The sequence below is a fragment of the Oncorhynchus keta genome, chromosome 34 (genome assembly GCF_023373465.1).
Source record: "Oncorhynchus keta strain PuntledgeMale-10-30-2019 chromosome 34, Oket_V2, whole genome shotgun sequence".
Lineage (NCBI taxonomy): Eukaryota > Metazoa > Chordata > Actinopteri > Salmoniformes > Salmonidae > Oncorhynchus > Oncorhynchus keta.
In genome coordinates, this window is record NC_068454.1 from 60,136,496 (window position 1) to 60,152,112 (window position 15,617).

Genomic DNA, 15,617 nt, shown 5'->3' on the forward strand with positions numbered 1-15,617 from the left:
CATAGTTGCTAACATGAACATTTGTCAATGCCTGTCCCCATTATTCATTAACCCTATGATCGGCCATACATAGAATTAGCTACTTCTTCCGGTCTTTGATTTACTTGTATGAGGAAGTCCAGAGTATCAGGGCTATATTTAGGTTGCTGCTTTGCCTGTTTGAATGGCACAGGATAATGTTTTTCTACCAGTAACATGTCAATCCTGGGATCACAGTTTGTTAGTTGAAGTATGTTTGCTGGGTTAAGATTTTCTGGGATTTGCCCATTTCAAACAACTGAAGTTTGATGGGATTTTAGGATTATGTGCACATTAGTTTGACTGTAGTGGCTTCGAGAATGTTTTCAACTGAATGAAATTATTTAGAAGGGTAACATTCTGGCTGATGTGCATTGGACTTTTAAACGTAATGTCATAGAAACCGCAGAAGATTCTTCTGTTGTAGTTAGTGTGTTGTTTGTATTTTTCTGTGAGGTTTGCGAAATGAAATGAGAAATCAGGATTACATGCACTTCTATGGCTGATTTTTTTCAACCCTTTAAACATTAGTTTACCTAAAAGGGCTTAGTGAATTAAATTATTTACACATTTTTTGTTCTGGGTGAGGTTCAATTGACCTCAATGTTTTCATATAAAGTGCATAATGGGGTTGCTGAACCATTGCAGATAGCCTTGAGTGCTTTTGGGTGAATCCTGTTTACCTTGTCATTATGGTAAACCTGCATGTGTAGCTTTAGTCTAATACGTAAGCATCATGACATGAGTTGCAGTGCATTGGACAGGTCGGTGCTCTGCTTCAAGAGCCTTGTGGAGTTTTCCATGCAGCCGATCACTTCCCTGTCCAACAGCAGTCAAGGAAACAAACACATTCCACATTCTAGTCTGTAGAATGTCAAACGTTCATTTGGAATGTGGGATTTAAAGGTAGATGATAAACAACTGTAGTAGCCATTAGAAATAAATGAGCATTAAGGACATTTGAGTACAGTTTGTGTGATGATTGACATATCATTAAAGCTTCAAATGTTTACACACGCAGACATGGAAAACATTATCTGACAGCGGTACCCAGACTACCCACATTACAGTTCTACAGGTTCCAGGAACGATGTACAAATACACACAGAGATACAAAAACACCCGTGATAACAGTTTAACCTCACATTTCACAGAGACGCACACAAACTTGAGGCAGTGGTTTAATGCCAAATAAACTGGTACAACTGGTCAGACGAGAGGGAGCGAGACACCGCAGATGTAAAAGGGAGGGATGAAGGAGGAATATAAAGAGGAAATACCATACACAGATTGACAGAGAGAGAAGGGAAAGGAGAGAAATGAACAGAGGGGGATACTGGAGGGGTAAGGTCCACTTAGCATGTTAGTGTCTCGGTGTGTCTCAATGGAGATGCAAGGGACTCATTGAATGGGATATTCTCCACTGGGAAAGTACTCTCTGAAGGACCATCTCTGACAGACTGGTACATGTCAGCTACCGCCACAGGTAAGTGTTCACCATCATGATGAACTTGTCATTGTGAGAACTGAATGTACAATACTCTCAAATATAGGCGCTATATTGAATCATTGAAAATTGTATTACTATTTGCACATAGTTTGCAATGTTGATGACCTTTACAACTAATACAACTTTTGTTGAGTAACTGATATAAAATACCATAGTGACTTACTCTACTAGATAGTGTTAAAGTATGTGAATTTGACATTTCAGTAGCTCAGCATTTTCAGCTCCACAGTTCAGAACACCAAGACTGTTTTGAGTGTGTTCCTGGTCAATAAGCTCATGTCTTGTGTGTCGATGGCTCATCCATATTCACACGCGAACTGAGGGCATGAAACCTAGCATGACATCTCAAAAATAGCATTGGCTTGTGTAAATGGAATTCTAGTCAATAGATTATATGGCATATAATGAGTTATGGTATATTCATAGACTAAACTACAGTTGAAGTCGGAGGTTTACATACACCTTAGCCAAATACATTTAAACTCAGTTTTTCACAATTCCTGACATTGAATCCGAATAAAACAGTCCCTGTCTTAGGTCATTTAGGATCACCACTTTATTTTAAGAATGTGAAATGTCAGAATAATTGTAGAGAGAATGATTTATTTCAGCTTTTATTTCTTTCATCGCATTCCCAGTGGGTCAGAAGTTTACATGCACTCAATTTGTATTTGGTAGCATTGCCTTTAAATTGTTCAACTTGGGTCAATCATTTCAGGTAGCCTTCCACAAGCTTCCCACAATAAGTTGGGTGAATTTTGGCCCATTCCTCCTGACAAAGCTGGTGTAACTGTGCCAGGTTTCTATGCCTCCTTGCTCGCACACGCTTTTTCAGGTCTGCCCACAAATGTTCTATGGGATTGAGGTCAGGGCTTTGTAATGGCCACTCCAATACCTTAACTTTGTTGTCCTTAAACCATTTTGCCACAACTTTGGAAGTATGCTTGGGGTCATTGTCCATTTGGTAGACCCATTTGCGACCAAGCTTTAACTTCCTGTCTGATGTCTTGAGATGTTGCTTCAATATATCCACATAATTGTCCTTCCTCATGATGCCATTTATTTTGTTAAGTGCACTAGTCTCTCCTGCAGCAAAGCACCCCCACAGCATGATGCTGCCACTCCCGTGCTTTACGGTTGGGATGGTGTTCTTCGGCTTGCAAGCCTCCCCCGTTTTCATCCAAACATAACGATGGTCATTATGGCCAAACAGTTCTATTTTTGTTTCATCAGACCAGTGGACATTTCTCCAAAAAGTACAATCTTTGTCCCCATGTGCAGTTGCAAACCGTAGTGTGGCTTTTTTTTATGGCGGTTTTGGAGCAGTGGCTTCTTCCTTGCTGAGCAGCCTTTCAGGTTATGTCGATAAAAGACTTGTTTTTACTGTGGATATAGATACTTTTGTACTCGTTTCCTCCAGCATCTTCACAAGGTCCTTTGCTGTTGTTCTGGAATTGATTTGCACTTTTCGCACCAAATTACATTAATCTCTAGGACACAGAACGCGTCTCCTTCCTGAGCGGTATCACGGCTGCGTGGTCCCATGGTGTTTATACTTGCGTACTGTTGTTTATAAAGATGAACGTGGTACCTTCAGCCGTTTGGAAATTGCGCCCAAGGATGAACCAGACTTGTGGAGGTCTACCATTTTTTTCTGAGGTTTTGGCTGATTTCTTTTGATTTTCCCATGATGTCAAGCAAAGAAGCACTGAGTTTGAAGGTAGGCCAAGAAATACATCCACAGGTACACCTCCTATTGACTCAAATGATGTCAATTAGCCTATCAGAAGCTTCAAAAGCCATGACATAATTCTTGGGAATTTTCCCCAAGCTGATTAAAGGCACAGTCAACTTAGTGTATGTAAACTTCTGACCCATTGGAATTGTGATATAAGTTAGATAATCCTTCTGTAAACAATTGTTGGAAAAATTACTTGTGTCATGCACAAAGTAGATGTCCTAACCGACTTGCCAAAACTATAGTTTGTTAACAAGAAATTTGTGGAGTGGTTGAAAAACGAGTTTTAATTACTCCAACCTAAGTGTATGTAAACTTCTGCTTTCAACTGTATATTTCCCTGTCTTTACCTATTTGAGATAGACACGGTACTTTTTGTTGTCATTGCTAGAAATGCACTCCCTATGCTCTTTATGTTGCCTGAACTAAATTAGCTCTCTGTGACAAACCAATCGCCTTGTCTCACCGACAATCACATTCCTCCACAGCTCCTCTGGAGAGACGTGAGAAACCAGAACCTCACGTCACTCTCCATCTGATTCCAGCCATCACAGCTACATCTACCACAGCACCAACACCTGCCTCTATCCACCATGAGTGACGACAGGGAAAGACAGGGTGCCGATGGAGGCTACGGGGTCGAACAGCCGCCCAACGTCAAACCCAAACCTGACAGCATCAAGAAGGAGAAAAAGGAGAAATCCACCAAGGTGCGTAGGTCCATGAGCACTGACTCCGAGAGAGGAGAGGGATCTGGGAGAAGGAGGGAGAGAAAGAGAGACAAAGGGTTGAGGAGGGAGCGTGGTAGAAGTGAGGAGAACAGGAGGCAAGACAGGGCTGGAGATGACAGCAACCGGAAGGAGTCTGACCCCCAGGAAAACGACATGGAGGACACTGAGTGCGTGGTTTGCTTCTGCGAATACGACAATGTCTTTAAAACCCCCAAGCTGCTCTCCTGCGGGCACACGTTCTGTCTGGAGTGCCTGGCCCGGATCAACGTCACCTCCTTAGAGCTCAAGTCTCTTTCCTGCCCTGTGTGTCGAGAGCTCACCAACCTGCCCCACGGCCGCAACCTGCCCCAGCTGGGCAACAACCAAGACATCTTCCGCAAACTCCCTCCAGAGATGCAGAGGGCGCTGTCCGTGCGCTTCAAGCGCAGCAAAGGCAAGCTGGTCCTCAAGAAGCCCCCTCCTGGTACTACCAGCCTGGCCATGTCCAGCCTCACCCTGCCCACTCTCAAGAAGCAGGACCGGCAGGCCCCCAGCAACCTCCAGCTGGGCACCATAGATCAGGGCCTCGCCACTGTCGTGGACGTGGGTCGCCCCCCTAGCAGGGTCAGAGGTCGCCTGCGGAGGATGTTCCGCTCAGACCAGTGCTACTACACCGTGATGGCATCCATCGTCACCATCACCGTGGTGCTGATGCTGATGGGCATCCTGGCCTTCATGGTCATGCCCAATGTGGTCCTCCACAACGGCAGCAAACCCAACCAGGGGAATTCCAGCCAACCATAACCAGGTGGTCAAATACCCTGAGGAAAAGACGGGATGGTGGTGGGATGAAGGGAAGTAATACCAGAGGAGAGAATCACTCATATATTTTCAGAGGACTAATATTGTCAGGGATCCTAATATCTGCCATTTCATTTTCTTTACTAATACTCAGTTATGAAGAAAATGTAGAAAGGTGACCCTGACAGCACTAGTGCACACTCAACTGGGGTCAACACATAACAAGGACCGTGTTGTTTATGAAGGACTGATGCACAAGAAGTACTAATGGGAAAAGTGTCGCAAGAGTTATTTTTTATCCACCATCTTGTCTTCCTTCCTGCAGTATAAAGATCATGAACATGGAGCATTTACCCAAATGTGAACGGGACAGCTATTGCGGTGAAGTCAGAGAGGACAATTCATGTTATCTGGGGAATGTAATTCATTATAAAGTTGTGTACTATGTAATTGCACTGAAGTCTGCCATGGAGAATTATTACAAGTAAGAGATGATTTGATTACACTGAGCATTATCTTATTCTTTACATTGCAAAGTAAAAATGTTCAGCTCAAGATTTTGTTTTACATTCATTGATGTCTAACTAATGTATATTTACGTACAAAATATGAATATACATGTAGAGTTCAAATAAGAATGATACATTTGTAAAAAAAACAACAACAAAAACAACGGAATAGGTCTCTCTTGTCATAGCAGAGGTATCCTACCACACTGAAATGAATGACATTTCCAATAGACCCAGTGCCATGTTACATGCACGTTGCACGTACATACACGTTGCCTTACAGTAAAACCAAATGTGCTGATTTGATTTCTGATAAGATCTTTGCCTATCGGTACCTTGGTTGCACCTTCCTCTTTTAGTCCCATTAGAGAATCATTTTCTTTTTGTTTTTATACTATTTCCTGACAGGTCCAGTGTGTGTGTGTGTGTGTGTGTGTGTGTGTGTGTGTGTGTGTGTGTGTGTGTGTGTGTGTGTGTGTGTGTGTGTGTGTGTGTGTGTGTGTGTGTGTGTGTGTGTGTGTGTGTGTGTGTGTGTGTGTGTGTGTGTGTGTGTACTGTTTAAACATTTTACTGAAAGCTACACTATACAAAACATTAACAACACCTGCTCTTTCAATTACATATACTTACCAGGTGAATTCAAGTGAAATCTATGATCCCTTATTGATGTCACTTGTTAAATCCACTTCAATCAGTGTAGATGAAGGGGAGGAGACGGGTTCAAGAAGGGTTTTGAAGCCTTGAGACAATTGAGACATGGATTGTGTATGTGTGCCATTCAGAGGGTGAATGGGCAAGACAAAGGATTTAAGTGCCTTTGAACTGGGTATGGTAGTAGGTGCCAGGCGCACCGGGGTGCAACTCAATATTAGGAAGATGTTCCTAATGTTTGGTATACTTAGTGTATGTATCAGTGAAACAGTGTCACTCATGACTAGTTTTAGTTGTAGTAGCTATGTTTTCCATTCTATGGTTGTCAGTGTGACAGAAAAACCTCTTACAAGGCACCTTGCATGCAAATATTTCACAATGGAAAGGAGGCAGTGACAGTTGACAGCATGACTAAGTGATATGTGTTGTATAACATGCAAGCGTTTTATTAATTGTTTAAGGAATATGCTCTTAATCATTAAAATATAAAGTTTGAACGATTACCTAACAGTTAATATTGTGGTGAGTGCAGAAACAAGACTCATTTTGTAAACAACAAAACACTTTGCTGATGCTCGGGCCACCAGTTGACCTAATCTGGCTATGCGAGTATGTCTTTGTCTTTTCTACAAGCAGGTGTTGACATAGACGTACATCTATTTCAACCACTGTTAAACAGAACACCCTGTATTTAATTTGATGTTCTTATGGTAAATTCATTATAGTAAGCAATTCTTATCGTTAACACATTCATTATTTGTTCCCACTTTATAGGCCTATTTAGTGATGCTAAAGCAAGTAATTCTATGCACATACAATAGGCAGGTACATTGTAATTACATAGCGTTGTTGTCTCTCTTTCTCTCTGTGTGTGTGTGTGTGTGTGTGTGTGTGTGTGTGTGTGTGTGTGTGTGTGTGTGTGTGTGTGTGTGTGTGTGTGTGTGTATGTGTGTGTGTGTGTGTGTGTGTGTGTGTGTGTGTGTGTGTGTGTGTGTGTGTGTGTGTTTATAGAGGGACATAAAATAGGGCAAACAATTTCAGATAAGCTGTTTATATCTCTCCAGAAATCTATCACAACAGTCATTATTAATGTATTTTCAAATATTTGAAATTGTGTAAGCCAGAGAGAAATTCCAGGTGTTGTAAATTGTGACTTTATTTATATCAATTGTCCATAGGCTATTCTATTTTAATCAATTTAAACCAGTTTTATTCAATCTATTTAAACTTTGTGCGGGGACCAAACCTTGTTTGCCATTCCTCTCAAAAAAGTTTGTAGCCTATGCATTTTCTGCACATTGATCCACCCTCGTTGACAAAGTCTACTCACGACCCCGGCCCGGGCGGAGCTTCTGCTTGGGTGAACCAGACCCCGGTCCAGAAAGATCCTAACGCAAACTGGTTATTGACCTAACTGTGCGAGTGTTCGGGTTGAATAGCTAACGGTATGTCATCAAACATGGATAAGTTTTCCTCTTGAATTACAGTGCGTGCATAAATTTATGGTAGATGTGTGACAATAGAATTAACGTTGCGGACAGTCACCACTAGAATATCGAGAACGGTGGCTTCTACCCCTTCTGCTTCTGCTTTGTTTGCTATTCTACGGTGTTGTGGGAATATCCTTGCCAGGAATCAAGCAAAGAAGAAGCGACCTGCTACCTCGGGATACAGCCTCGGACTGACTTGCGGAGCGGTATGCGACTCCGTTGCTGCCAAAACGAACTCCCTCAGTATGGAAGTCATTTTTTTCAAGGACATCGACTTGAGTTTGGAAATGGAGTGTCTGTGGAATATAAACCTGAGTCGAACAGCAAAACGAGAGATTATGAGTCAGGAAATTATACCTGTCAAGCAAAGATTACAGTGCCAATAATTTGCTCGCCAGGGGCCCCGAGCTCCTTGAATGTGCCAAATGCCCAAAATGAAAAATGGTATTACTCGTAGGAACTATAAGAACATTTTTGGGGGGACAAAATCATAGAAACCTCCCCTGCCGTTTTGAACGTGTCCATAACTTGGCACAATAAGGAAATAGAGGAAAATATGATCGCTGCTTTTATCCTAAATGGTTGGTCTACTCTGAAGAACAGGTGCTTATTTTTCACCCTGTTTGTGTCTGAAATCATGCATGTCAAACTGGGAGTGTTCTGCAGGTCCAGGCCAAATGATGTAGGTGAAGCTGCCATGGCGGGACAGACCACACATCTGATCAGAGGAAAAAGCACCTCTGTCAGAAGTAGTGTTCAACAGGTGAGTGAAGAACATTGAGATTTCATAATTAAGCCTCTGCCATGGTCTACTGTGCCTGAATCCCTGAACATTTGTGTGCTATACCCAATGAAAACCATACCCCAATGTAATGACAAATATGTCCAAAACAATATGCTTCACAATGTAGCCTATTTTTGTTCCGTTTTGCAGGGTGAGTCATTGAATGGACAAAGTGGAAGTCCCTTTGATGAACAGCCTTTGATTGAAACATCCCAGTCCCCTGAAGAAAGGACCTCAGAGGGCAGGCACAACTAAGGGCCTGAACACCAGTACACACCCATACACACACACACACAAAATATGCATAAGAGACTCTCCCAGGCCTCAGGGTGGAATGCCCAAAGCACTTTGTACAGGGAACTGACTTCCAGAAAGGCGTTGAATAGTGTCATGACGTTGGCCTCTTTGGGTATAGCAAGCCCATCCCCCTCTCCCTGCCTCCCCCTTGCCTCCTTCAACTAGGCTGCTGTGGTCAGATGTCGTAAATTCCTGAGAAGACCTCATGGACACACAGTTATAGAGAGTAGTTTTTCATGGAGAACAAAGGAAATCCTTCCACCTCACAGAACTTGAGGTACAAACAAATGTCATGTTCCGGAGAAAGTATTAAAGATCGGTGAAGAATCCAGCTACGAACTGGTCTGTTTGTTACAACTTGGGGAAGCTCATGGGAGACGGTGTGGCCACATTACCATAACGCTGTTTATATAATAGCCTCAGATATGAGGTTTACATCTAATTGTTGAATAAGATTAATGAGTGAGTATTATACAGTTTGTATAATTGTGTAATATGATTGTGGACTGTTTAATGAAGAAAAATACAATTCCCTTTTGATTTGAACTAAATCAGAGGACCGCCCCTGATCCCAGTTAGGGTCAGGCATCCTGGGACAGCCCTCTTCGGCCCTTCCGAATAAAACCCCACTCGGGTTTTCGATCAGCAGACCGAGCTTACCTCAATTACGAGATGGCTAAAGGTTGCAGACCACCAGCGATCAAGACGACACACTGAGCGTAAATATATATATTGATTACAATTGTTCCCAAATGAGTGAGCGTTCATGTGTAAAGGATTGGCATTTCAATTGTAAGAATTATTAACTCTGTAGTGACTTCTTAGTCGACCCCCACAAGCCGCAAACCGGTTTAGTCCACTAGGACACATTTTCCTATCATTACATTTACCTTGTTTGTTTGTTTATGCATTTCAGTGAATTACTTAGTTAGTAATAAATACATTATTTAAGGCAATTGATGTATGGATGACTCATAGTGAAGACTGGGTTCGTGCAGATAACCAACAATTTACGACGTTTGGAATGAGACTAACTTGAGGTAAAGTAAATAATTCATTAATTCCAAGACTAATTGATCAGATAAAATATCTGAAAAGTTATTTTAGAAAATGATAACTTTGCAATCTGAATATTTTTCCTTGGTGCCCCAACTTCCTAGTTAATTAGTGTAATGAACTTCGTCTGTTGTTTGTAGAGAGTCAGACCGAAATGCAGCGTGTAGGTTACTCATGACTTTTAATGAAGAATAATGCGGTACATGACAACTGAAAATACAAAAACAACAAACGAGTGAAACTAATACAGCCTATCTGGTGACTAACACTAAGACAGGTACAATCACCCACGAAATACAACGCGCACTCAGGCTGCCTAAATACGGTTCCCAATCCGAGACAACGAGAATCAGCTGACTCCAATTAGGAATCGCCTCAGGCAGCCAAGCCTAACTAGACACACCCCTAATAATACACACTCCCAATTAATACAAACCCCAATACGAAATACAACATATAAACCCATGTCACACCCTGGCCTACCCAAACATATAACAAAAACACAAGATACAATGACCAAGGCGTGACAATTAGTTACGTGATTATTCAGTTGACCGCACAGTAACTAATTACAGAGAATCTTTGATAAAAACGTATAAGTCTTCAGTTAATGATAGTAAAGACACTACAACAGTAAGCACCTGACTTTGAGACATGCTGCACGATGACATGTTTTATTATCAGTTGATAAGTCACTCAGTTGTTTTGACAATCGCTTTGTTGTATGAAAGCCAAATATCACTGTTAGCTCTGAGGATTGTTAGAAATAAACAACAAATTTGACAGATTTTAAAAATATTGTTCAGGGAATAATCATGCTATAAACTCCATCAAATCAATCTAACGCCCTTTTGATTTCACTGGACACTCTAAATTGTTTGTAGACTTTTATTGATCTGCAGGTTGCATTGCATGTACACTGAGTGTACAAAATACTAAGAACGCCTTCTTAATATTGAGTTGCAAGGACTACAAGGTGTCGAATGCATTCCACAGTGATGCTGGTCCATGTTGACTCCAATGCTTCCCACAGTTGTGTCAAGTTGGCTGGTTGTCCTTTGGGTGGTGGACCATTCTTGATACACACAGAAAACTGCTGAGCATGACAAACCCAGCAGCATTGGAGTTCTTGACACATTCAAACTGGTGTGCCTGGCACCTCCATACCCTGTTCAAAGGCACTTAAATATTTTGTCTTGCCCATTCACCCTCTGAATGGCACACATACACAATCCATGTCTCAATTGTCTCAAAACTTAAAAATCCTTCTTTAACCTGTCTCCTCCCCTTCACCGACACTGATCGAAGTGGATTTAAAAGGTGACATCAATAAGGGATCAAAGCTTTCACCTGGATTCACCTGGTCAGTCTATGTCAGGGATGGACAACTTTGAGGGGGTAGGGACCACAAAATATTTGACCATTCTTATTACAAGTTTAAGATAGCTGGCCGCTAGACTAACTTACTAATCGAAATAAAATGGCTGACATGGGCTAATTGAGTGACCGCTGATGCACAACCACATTTCGAAATTGCACCGTGTGTATTCTAACTCAACAGTAAGTTGAGACCCCGACTGAGTTCAGCGGGCCTACAAAAGGGGCTCCACGGGCCGCATGCGCCAGTTGCCCATCCCTGGTCCATGTCATGGAAAGAGCAGGTGCTTCTAATGTTTTGTACACTCAGTGTATAATTTCACCCCTTGTGAAACACAAAATGTTCCATGTATTGTCATGAACACAAAGGAGTTAGGAATCTAGTAGCACACGAGTAAAGGTGCACACACACATGGGTGTGTGATTGGCTATATAAGCCTATCCTGTTGCATAATGATGCCAGATTACCTTACTAGAATGAGATATAGGCCCAGGGCCAACTTTCTTCTGTTGATTCTCGACAGGTGTCAACTGTGATTGCATAGTAACATGATATTTATCTTTATTGGGCTGAAGCCAAATTTGGCCTTTTTGATGAATAACCAAGAACAATTACATATTTTGTGGTCTGGAAGATAATAGCCTACGCAAAATGTGATTATCCTGAAATGTTTGCCCATTGATTGCTTCTGGTTTCCATTAGTTACTGGAAATGCAATGGTAAGTAGGCCTATGATCAATAAAGGCCTACAGCCCTTGTGCTGAATGCAGTATTTTTGCATTTGTAAACATGAAAAACTCTTATTTATTATTATTTTTACCATGTAAGACATTCATGAAATATGAACATATCTGGAATATTAATATTTATTGGAAAATAGAAGAACATTAAGAACATGACAAAAAAACACTCCAAAAGACATGCATCTAAGATAGGTATGTTTAAGACTAGTGCACAGGGTGATACAGTTTAATGACTATGAATCGTACTGGATTTGCTCAGTCCTATTTGGTGCAGTTGGGTAAATTCTCAAGGTGACGGTTAAGGCAGGACTTCCGGTAAAAAAAAATAGCTATCCGGAAGTCTGCACTCTTGTGTCTTGAGAAAACAAATGGCAGGAATGAAACTGTCGAAATGAAGTTCGTTTGATAATAAAAACAATCCAAATTAAAGTGTGACGGCGATACATTATTTCATCTTCACTTGCTTATTGATCCTGCATATTGTCATCGAAGAGGTTAGTGAAACGAAGGAAGAAATGGCTACAGAGACCGAATTCTACGTTATGAAACTGGAGGTAAGTGCTAATTTCTGGGAATTAAATGTTTTGTCTAAAATTAGCTGCCTAGCAATTCGGTCGAAAGATTACCAAGGTCCAATATAGTTATCAAACAATGTATGAATTACTCCGATAATAAAGTAAATATGTCGCATTCCGGGGGTGCGTGGCGAGAGCTAGCTACAGGTGATAGAAAAATCGATTAGCCTATGAATGCCACCTTTCTAATATGGCTTTCCCTCCAACTATCTACGGTGGGTTTATAGTTCATACATTTGTACTCAATTAATGTAAGTGACAGTGACTTTGTCAATTGACTAGCTTTGAACCCTGTGATTTATCTATATCAATTTTATAATTTCAGATTGACAGGGAAGGTATGAACTGAAGACCAGCACTTTCATCCCCTGACCAGCTCACCTACCTCCTGTCAAATATGAATCCAGCTCTCCCTCAATTTTTCCCTCATACCTTATACATATTTATTGTCTTTTTTTGACTCAAGCTATACCTAATTATGTTAACCTGTTTTCATTACTTTAATACAATATTTAAACTAACCAATTAACCTCTCCACATGTCCTTATTGTGTTCTGCATTCCTTTGTCACAACTTATTTACAAACCCAGTCTTCCTAACTTCCTTTCCCTCGTAAGTTGTTTGGGCCATGCTCCGTAAGAGAGGTTCTGCTATTCTCTGTGGTGCTTTTCTCTTTGTCGCCTGGAATGCTGTCGTGGTCCTCTATCTGTGGGGCCGACCCCTGTCTGGTCGAGAGGAGATGGATGGAGGACGAGGAGGGGCTGATTTGGCTGGGGATGTGATCCACATGGCAGAAGCCTTTGAGGCAGAGCTTGAAATGCAGAGACAAATCCTGCTTCAGATACAGGGTCATCGGTCACTATGGGAACAACCCAATGAGAATGGCGCCAGCAGAGGTGGCCCCCCTCAGGTGGTCATTCCCATCTTGGTTATAGCCTGCAACAGAGTTACTGTTAAACGCTGCCTGGACAAACTCATAGAGTACCGCCCCTCAGCTGAACTCTACCCAATTATAGTCAGCCAGGACTGTGGGCATGCGGAGACTGCACAGGTGATTGGTTCTTATGGCAGTCGGGTAACTCACCTGAAACAACCAGACCTGTCAGATATTGCCGTGAAACCAGAACACAAGAAGTTCCAGGGCTACTACAAAATCTCCAGGCACTATCGCTGGGCTCTCAACCAGGTGTTCAACTCTCTTTCACATTCCTCTGTTGTTATTGTGGAAGATGATTTGGAGGTAATCATTTTCTCTACTCAGACTTGAAATATGCATTGAAGTGAAATGTTAAATTAATTTGTTTTGTTTACATCCTCTCTAGTTGCCAGTTGATCAACTAAAAAAACATTGTTTTCCATTCTCTCACTAGGTGGCACCAGATTTCTTTGAGTACTTCAGATCCCTTCACCCAATCCTGAAATCTGACCCGTCTCTGTGGTGTGTGTCTGCCTGGAATGACAATGGTCGGGACGGCTACGTCGACCCTGGTAAAGCAGACCTCCTGTACAGGACAGACTTCTTCCCTGGGCTGGGCTGGATGATGATCAAGAAACTCTGGATAGAGCTGGAGCCCAAGTGGCCTGGTGCATTCTGGGATGACTGGATGCGTCAGCCGGATCAGCGCAGAGATCGAGCCTGTATTCGACCCGAAATATCCAGAACTTTAACCTTTGGACGGAAAGGTGTGAGCCTAGGCCAATTTTATGACAAATACCTACGCTACATTAAACTGAATAGTGAATTTGTGCCTTTCACCAAGCTGGATCTGGCTTACTTGAAGGAGGAGAAATACAAGGAGATCTTTGAGAAGCAGGTTTACAGTGCACCTTTGGTCAAATATGAAGAGGTCCAACGGGGACAGTTAAAAGGAGCGGGTCCATTTTGTCTACACTACTCAAGCAAAGATGGTTTCAAAGTGTTGGCCAAAAACCTGGGTGTGATGGAGGACTTAAAGTCAGGGGTCCCACGGACAGGGTATCGGGGAGTGGTCAGTTTCCTGTCAAGGGGAAGAAGAATCTTCCTGGCACCCCCTCCGGGATGGAGCAAGTATGACCCAACCTGGAGTTGATGACAAACACAAAGGACTGTAGAGGAAAGGGCTCTGCACATTACAGTTAGTACTATGGCAACATAAGTGAGTCCAATGAATGACAGATGTGGACCTGGCTTTAAGCTATAGTGAGATTATGAAATGCCTATCCTCTCTCTTCCATTTCTGATATTTGATTTTTCTCCCCATACTCTCAGGATTTTTCATACTCAAATAAATATATTTTTGCAATGTGGAGTTGGGATAGTAGGGTAGGTACCGATGTCATTATTTTCAGAGATTTATTTTTTATATACTCTTAATCATGCACATGAAATTCATTGCAACATCCACTGTGATTATTCTCAGTCTTGTAAGCAATTTCTGGGAGACTTTTACTAATCTATGTCAGATGAAATATATATTATCTGTGGTGTGTTCAATAATGGTGGTGGTCAACTAGTGATTGGTCCTAAAGTATTGCTTCACAATATTTAGTTAATCTTTTGGAGAACTGTTTTGACTATTTTAACCTGGTTATAATAATGCTTAATGTTTTTCCCAAAGAGACGGCTACTGAAGTGTGTGTTTATTTAAATGCAAGATACACATCACAAATGCTGTATCTTATGTACTTAAGGAATTAAATTCTACCAATCGACTGCCGTTTATGACATTTGTTTCTGCCTTGGTTCCTTTGCCATATTAATATACAGTATATACACATTAAGGACACCTGCTTTTTCCATGTCATAGACTGACAATTTCGCTACACCCGCAATAACAGCTCATGTGTATGTGACCAGGTGAAATCTATAATCCCATTTAGCAGGTGAATGGGCAAGACAAAATATTTAAATGCCTTTGAATGGGGTATGATAGTAGGTGGCAGGTACACCAGTTTGTGTCAAGAACGGCAAAGCTGCTGGGTTTTTCATGCTCAACAGTTTCCTGTGTGTATCATGAATGGTCCACCACCCAAAGGACATCCAGCCAACTTGACACAAATGTGGGAAGGGGGGTGCAACTCAATATTAGGAGTGTTAGGTATACTCGGTGCATATATTTTTATATTTAATGATCTCCACCTCACATAAGGCTACTAAATATTGAACAATTTAAACAATTGACCCGCTTCCCAAAACACGTGTAAATAATGGACTATAAATTGTGCCTAACTGTATTATACTTATCCTAAAAGTATAATACATAGCCATTTACTTTGTGGTCGTATTATTTATTATCTTATATTATTGTCGAGAAGGAACGTGCAAGTAAGACGAGGCATGGCTACGGAACCAGTAAGAGTTCAAACCAAAAGACGAGG

The 15,617-nt window shown here is 41.6% G+C and overlaps 2 protein-coding genes across 2 annotated transcripts; both read left to right on the forward strand.

Moving 5' to 3' along the window:
• Positions 1-1,280: 1,280 nt before the first annotated feature.
• On the forward strand, positions 1,281-6,440 carry LOC118367407 (E3 ubiquitin-protein ligase RNF183-like). Its single transcript, XM_052494212.1, has 2 exons — positions 1,281-1,504; positions 3,755-6,440. The coding sequence occupies exon 2, from the start codon at positions 3,860-3,862 to the stop codon at positions 4,778-4,780; it is 921 nt and encodes a 306-aa protein (XP_052350172.1). The 5' UTR covers positions 1,281-1,504; positions 3,755-3,859; the 3' UTR covers positions 4,781-6,440.
• A 3,462-nt stretch (positions 6,441-9,902) lies between these two features.
• mgat1a (alpha-1,3-mannosyl-glycoprotein 2-beta-N-acetylglucosaminyltransferase a) lies at positions 9,903-14,951 on the forward strand. Its single transcript, XM_035750860.2, has 3 exons — positions 9,903-12,239; positions 12,586-13,500; positions 13,631-14,951. The coding sequence occupies exons 2-3, from the start codon at positions 12,889-12,891 to the stop codon at positions 14,327-14,329; spliced, it is 1,311 nt and encodes a 436-aa protein (XP_035606753.1). The 5' UTR covers positions 9,903-12,239; positions 12,586-12,888; the 3' UTR covers positions 14,330-14,951.
• Positions 14,952-15,617: the final 666 nt, after the last annotated feature.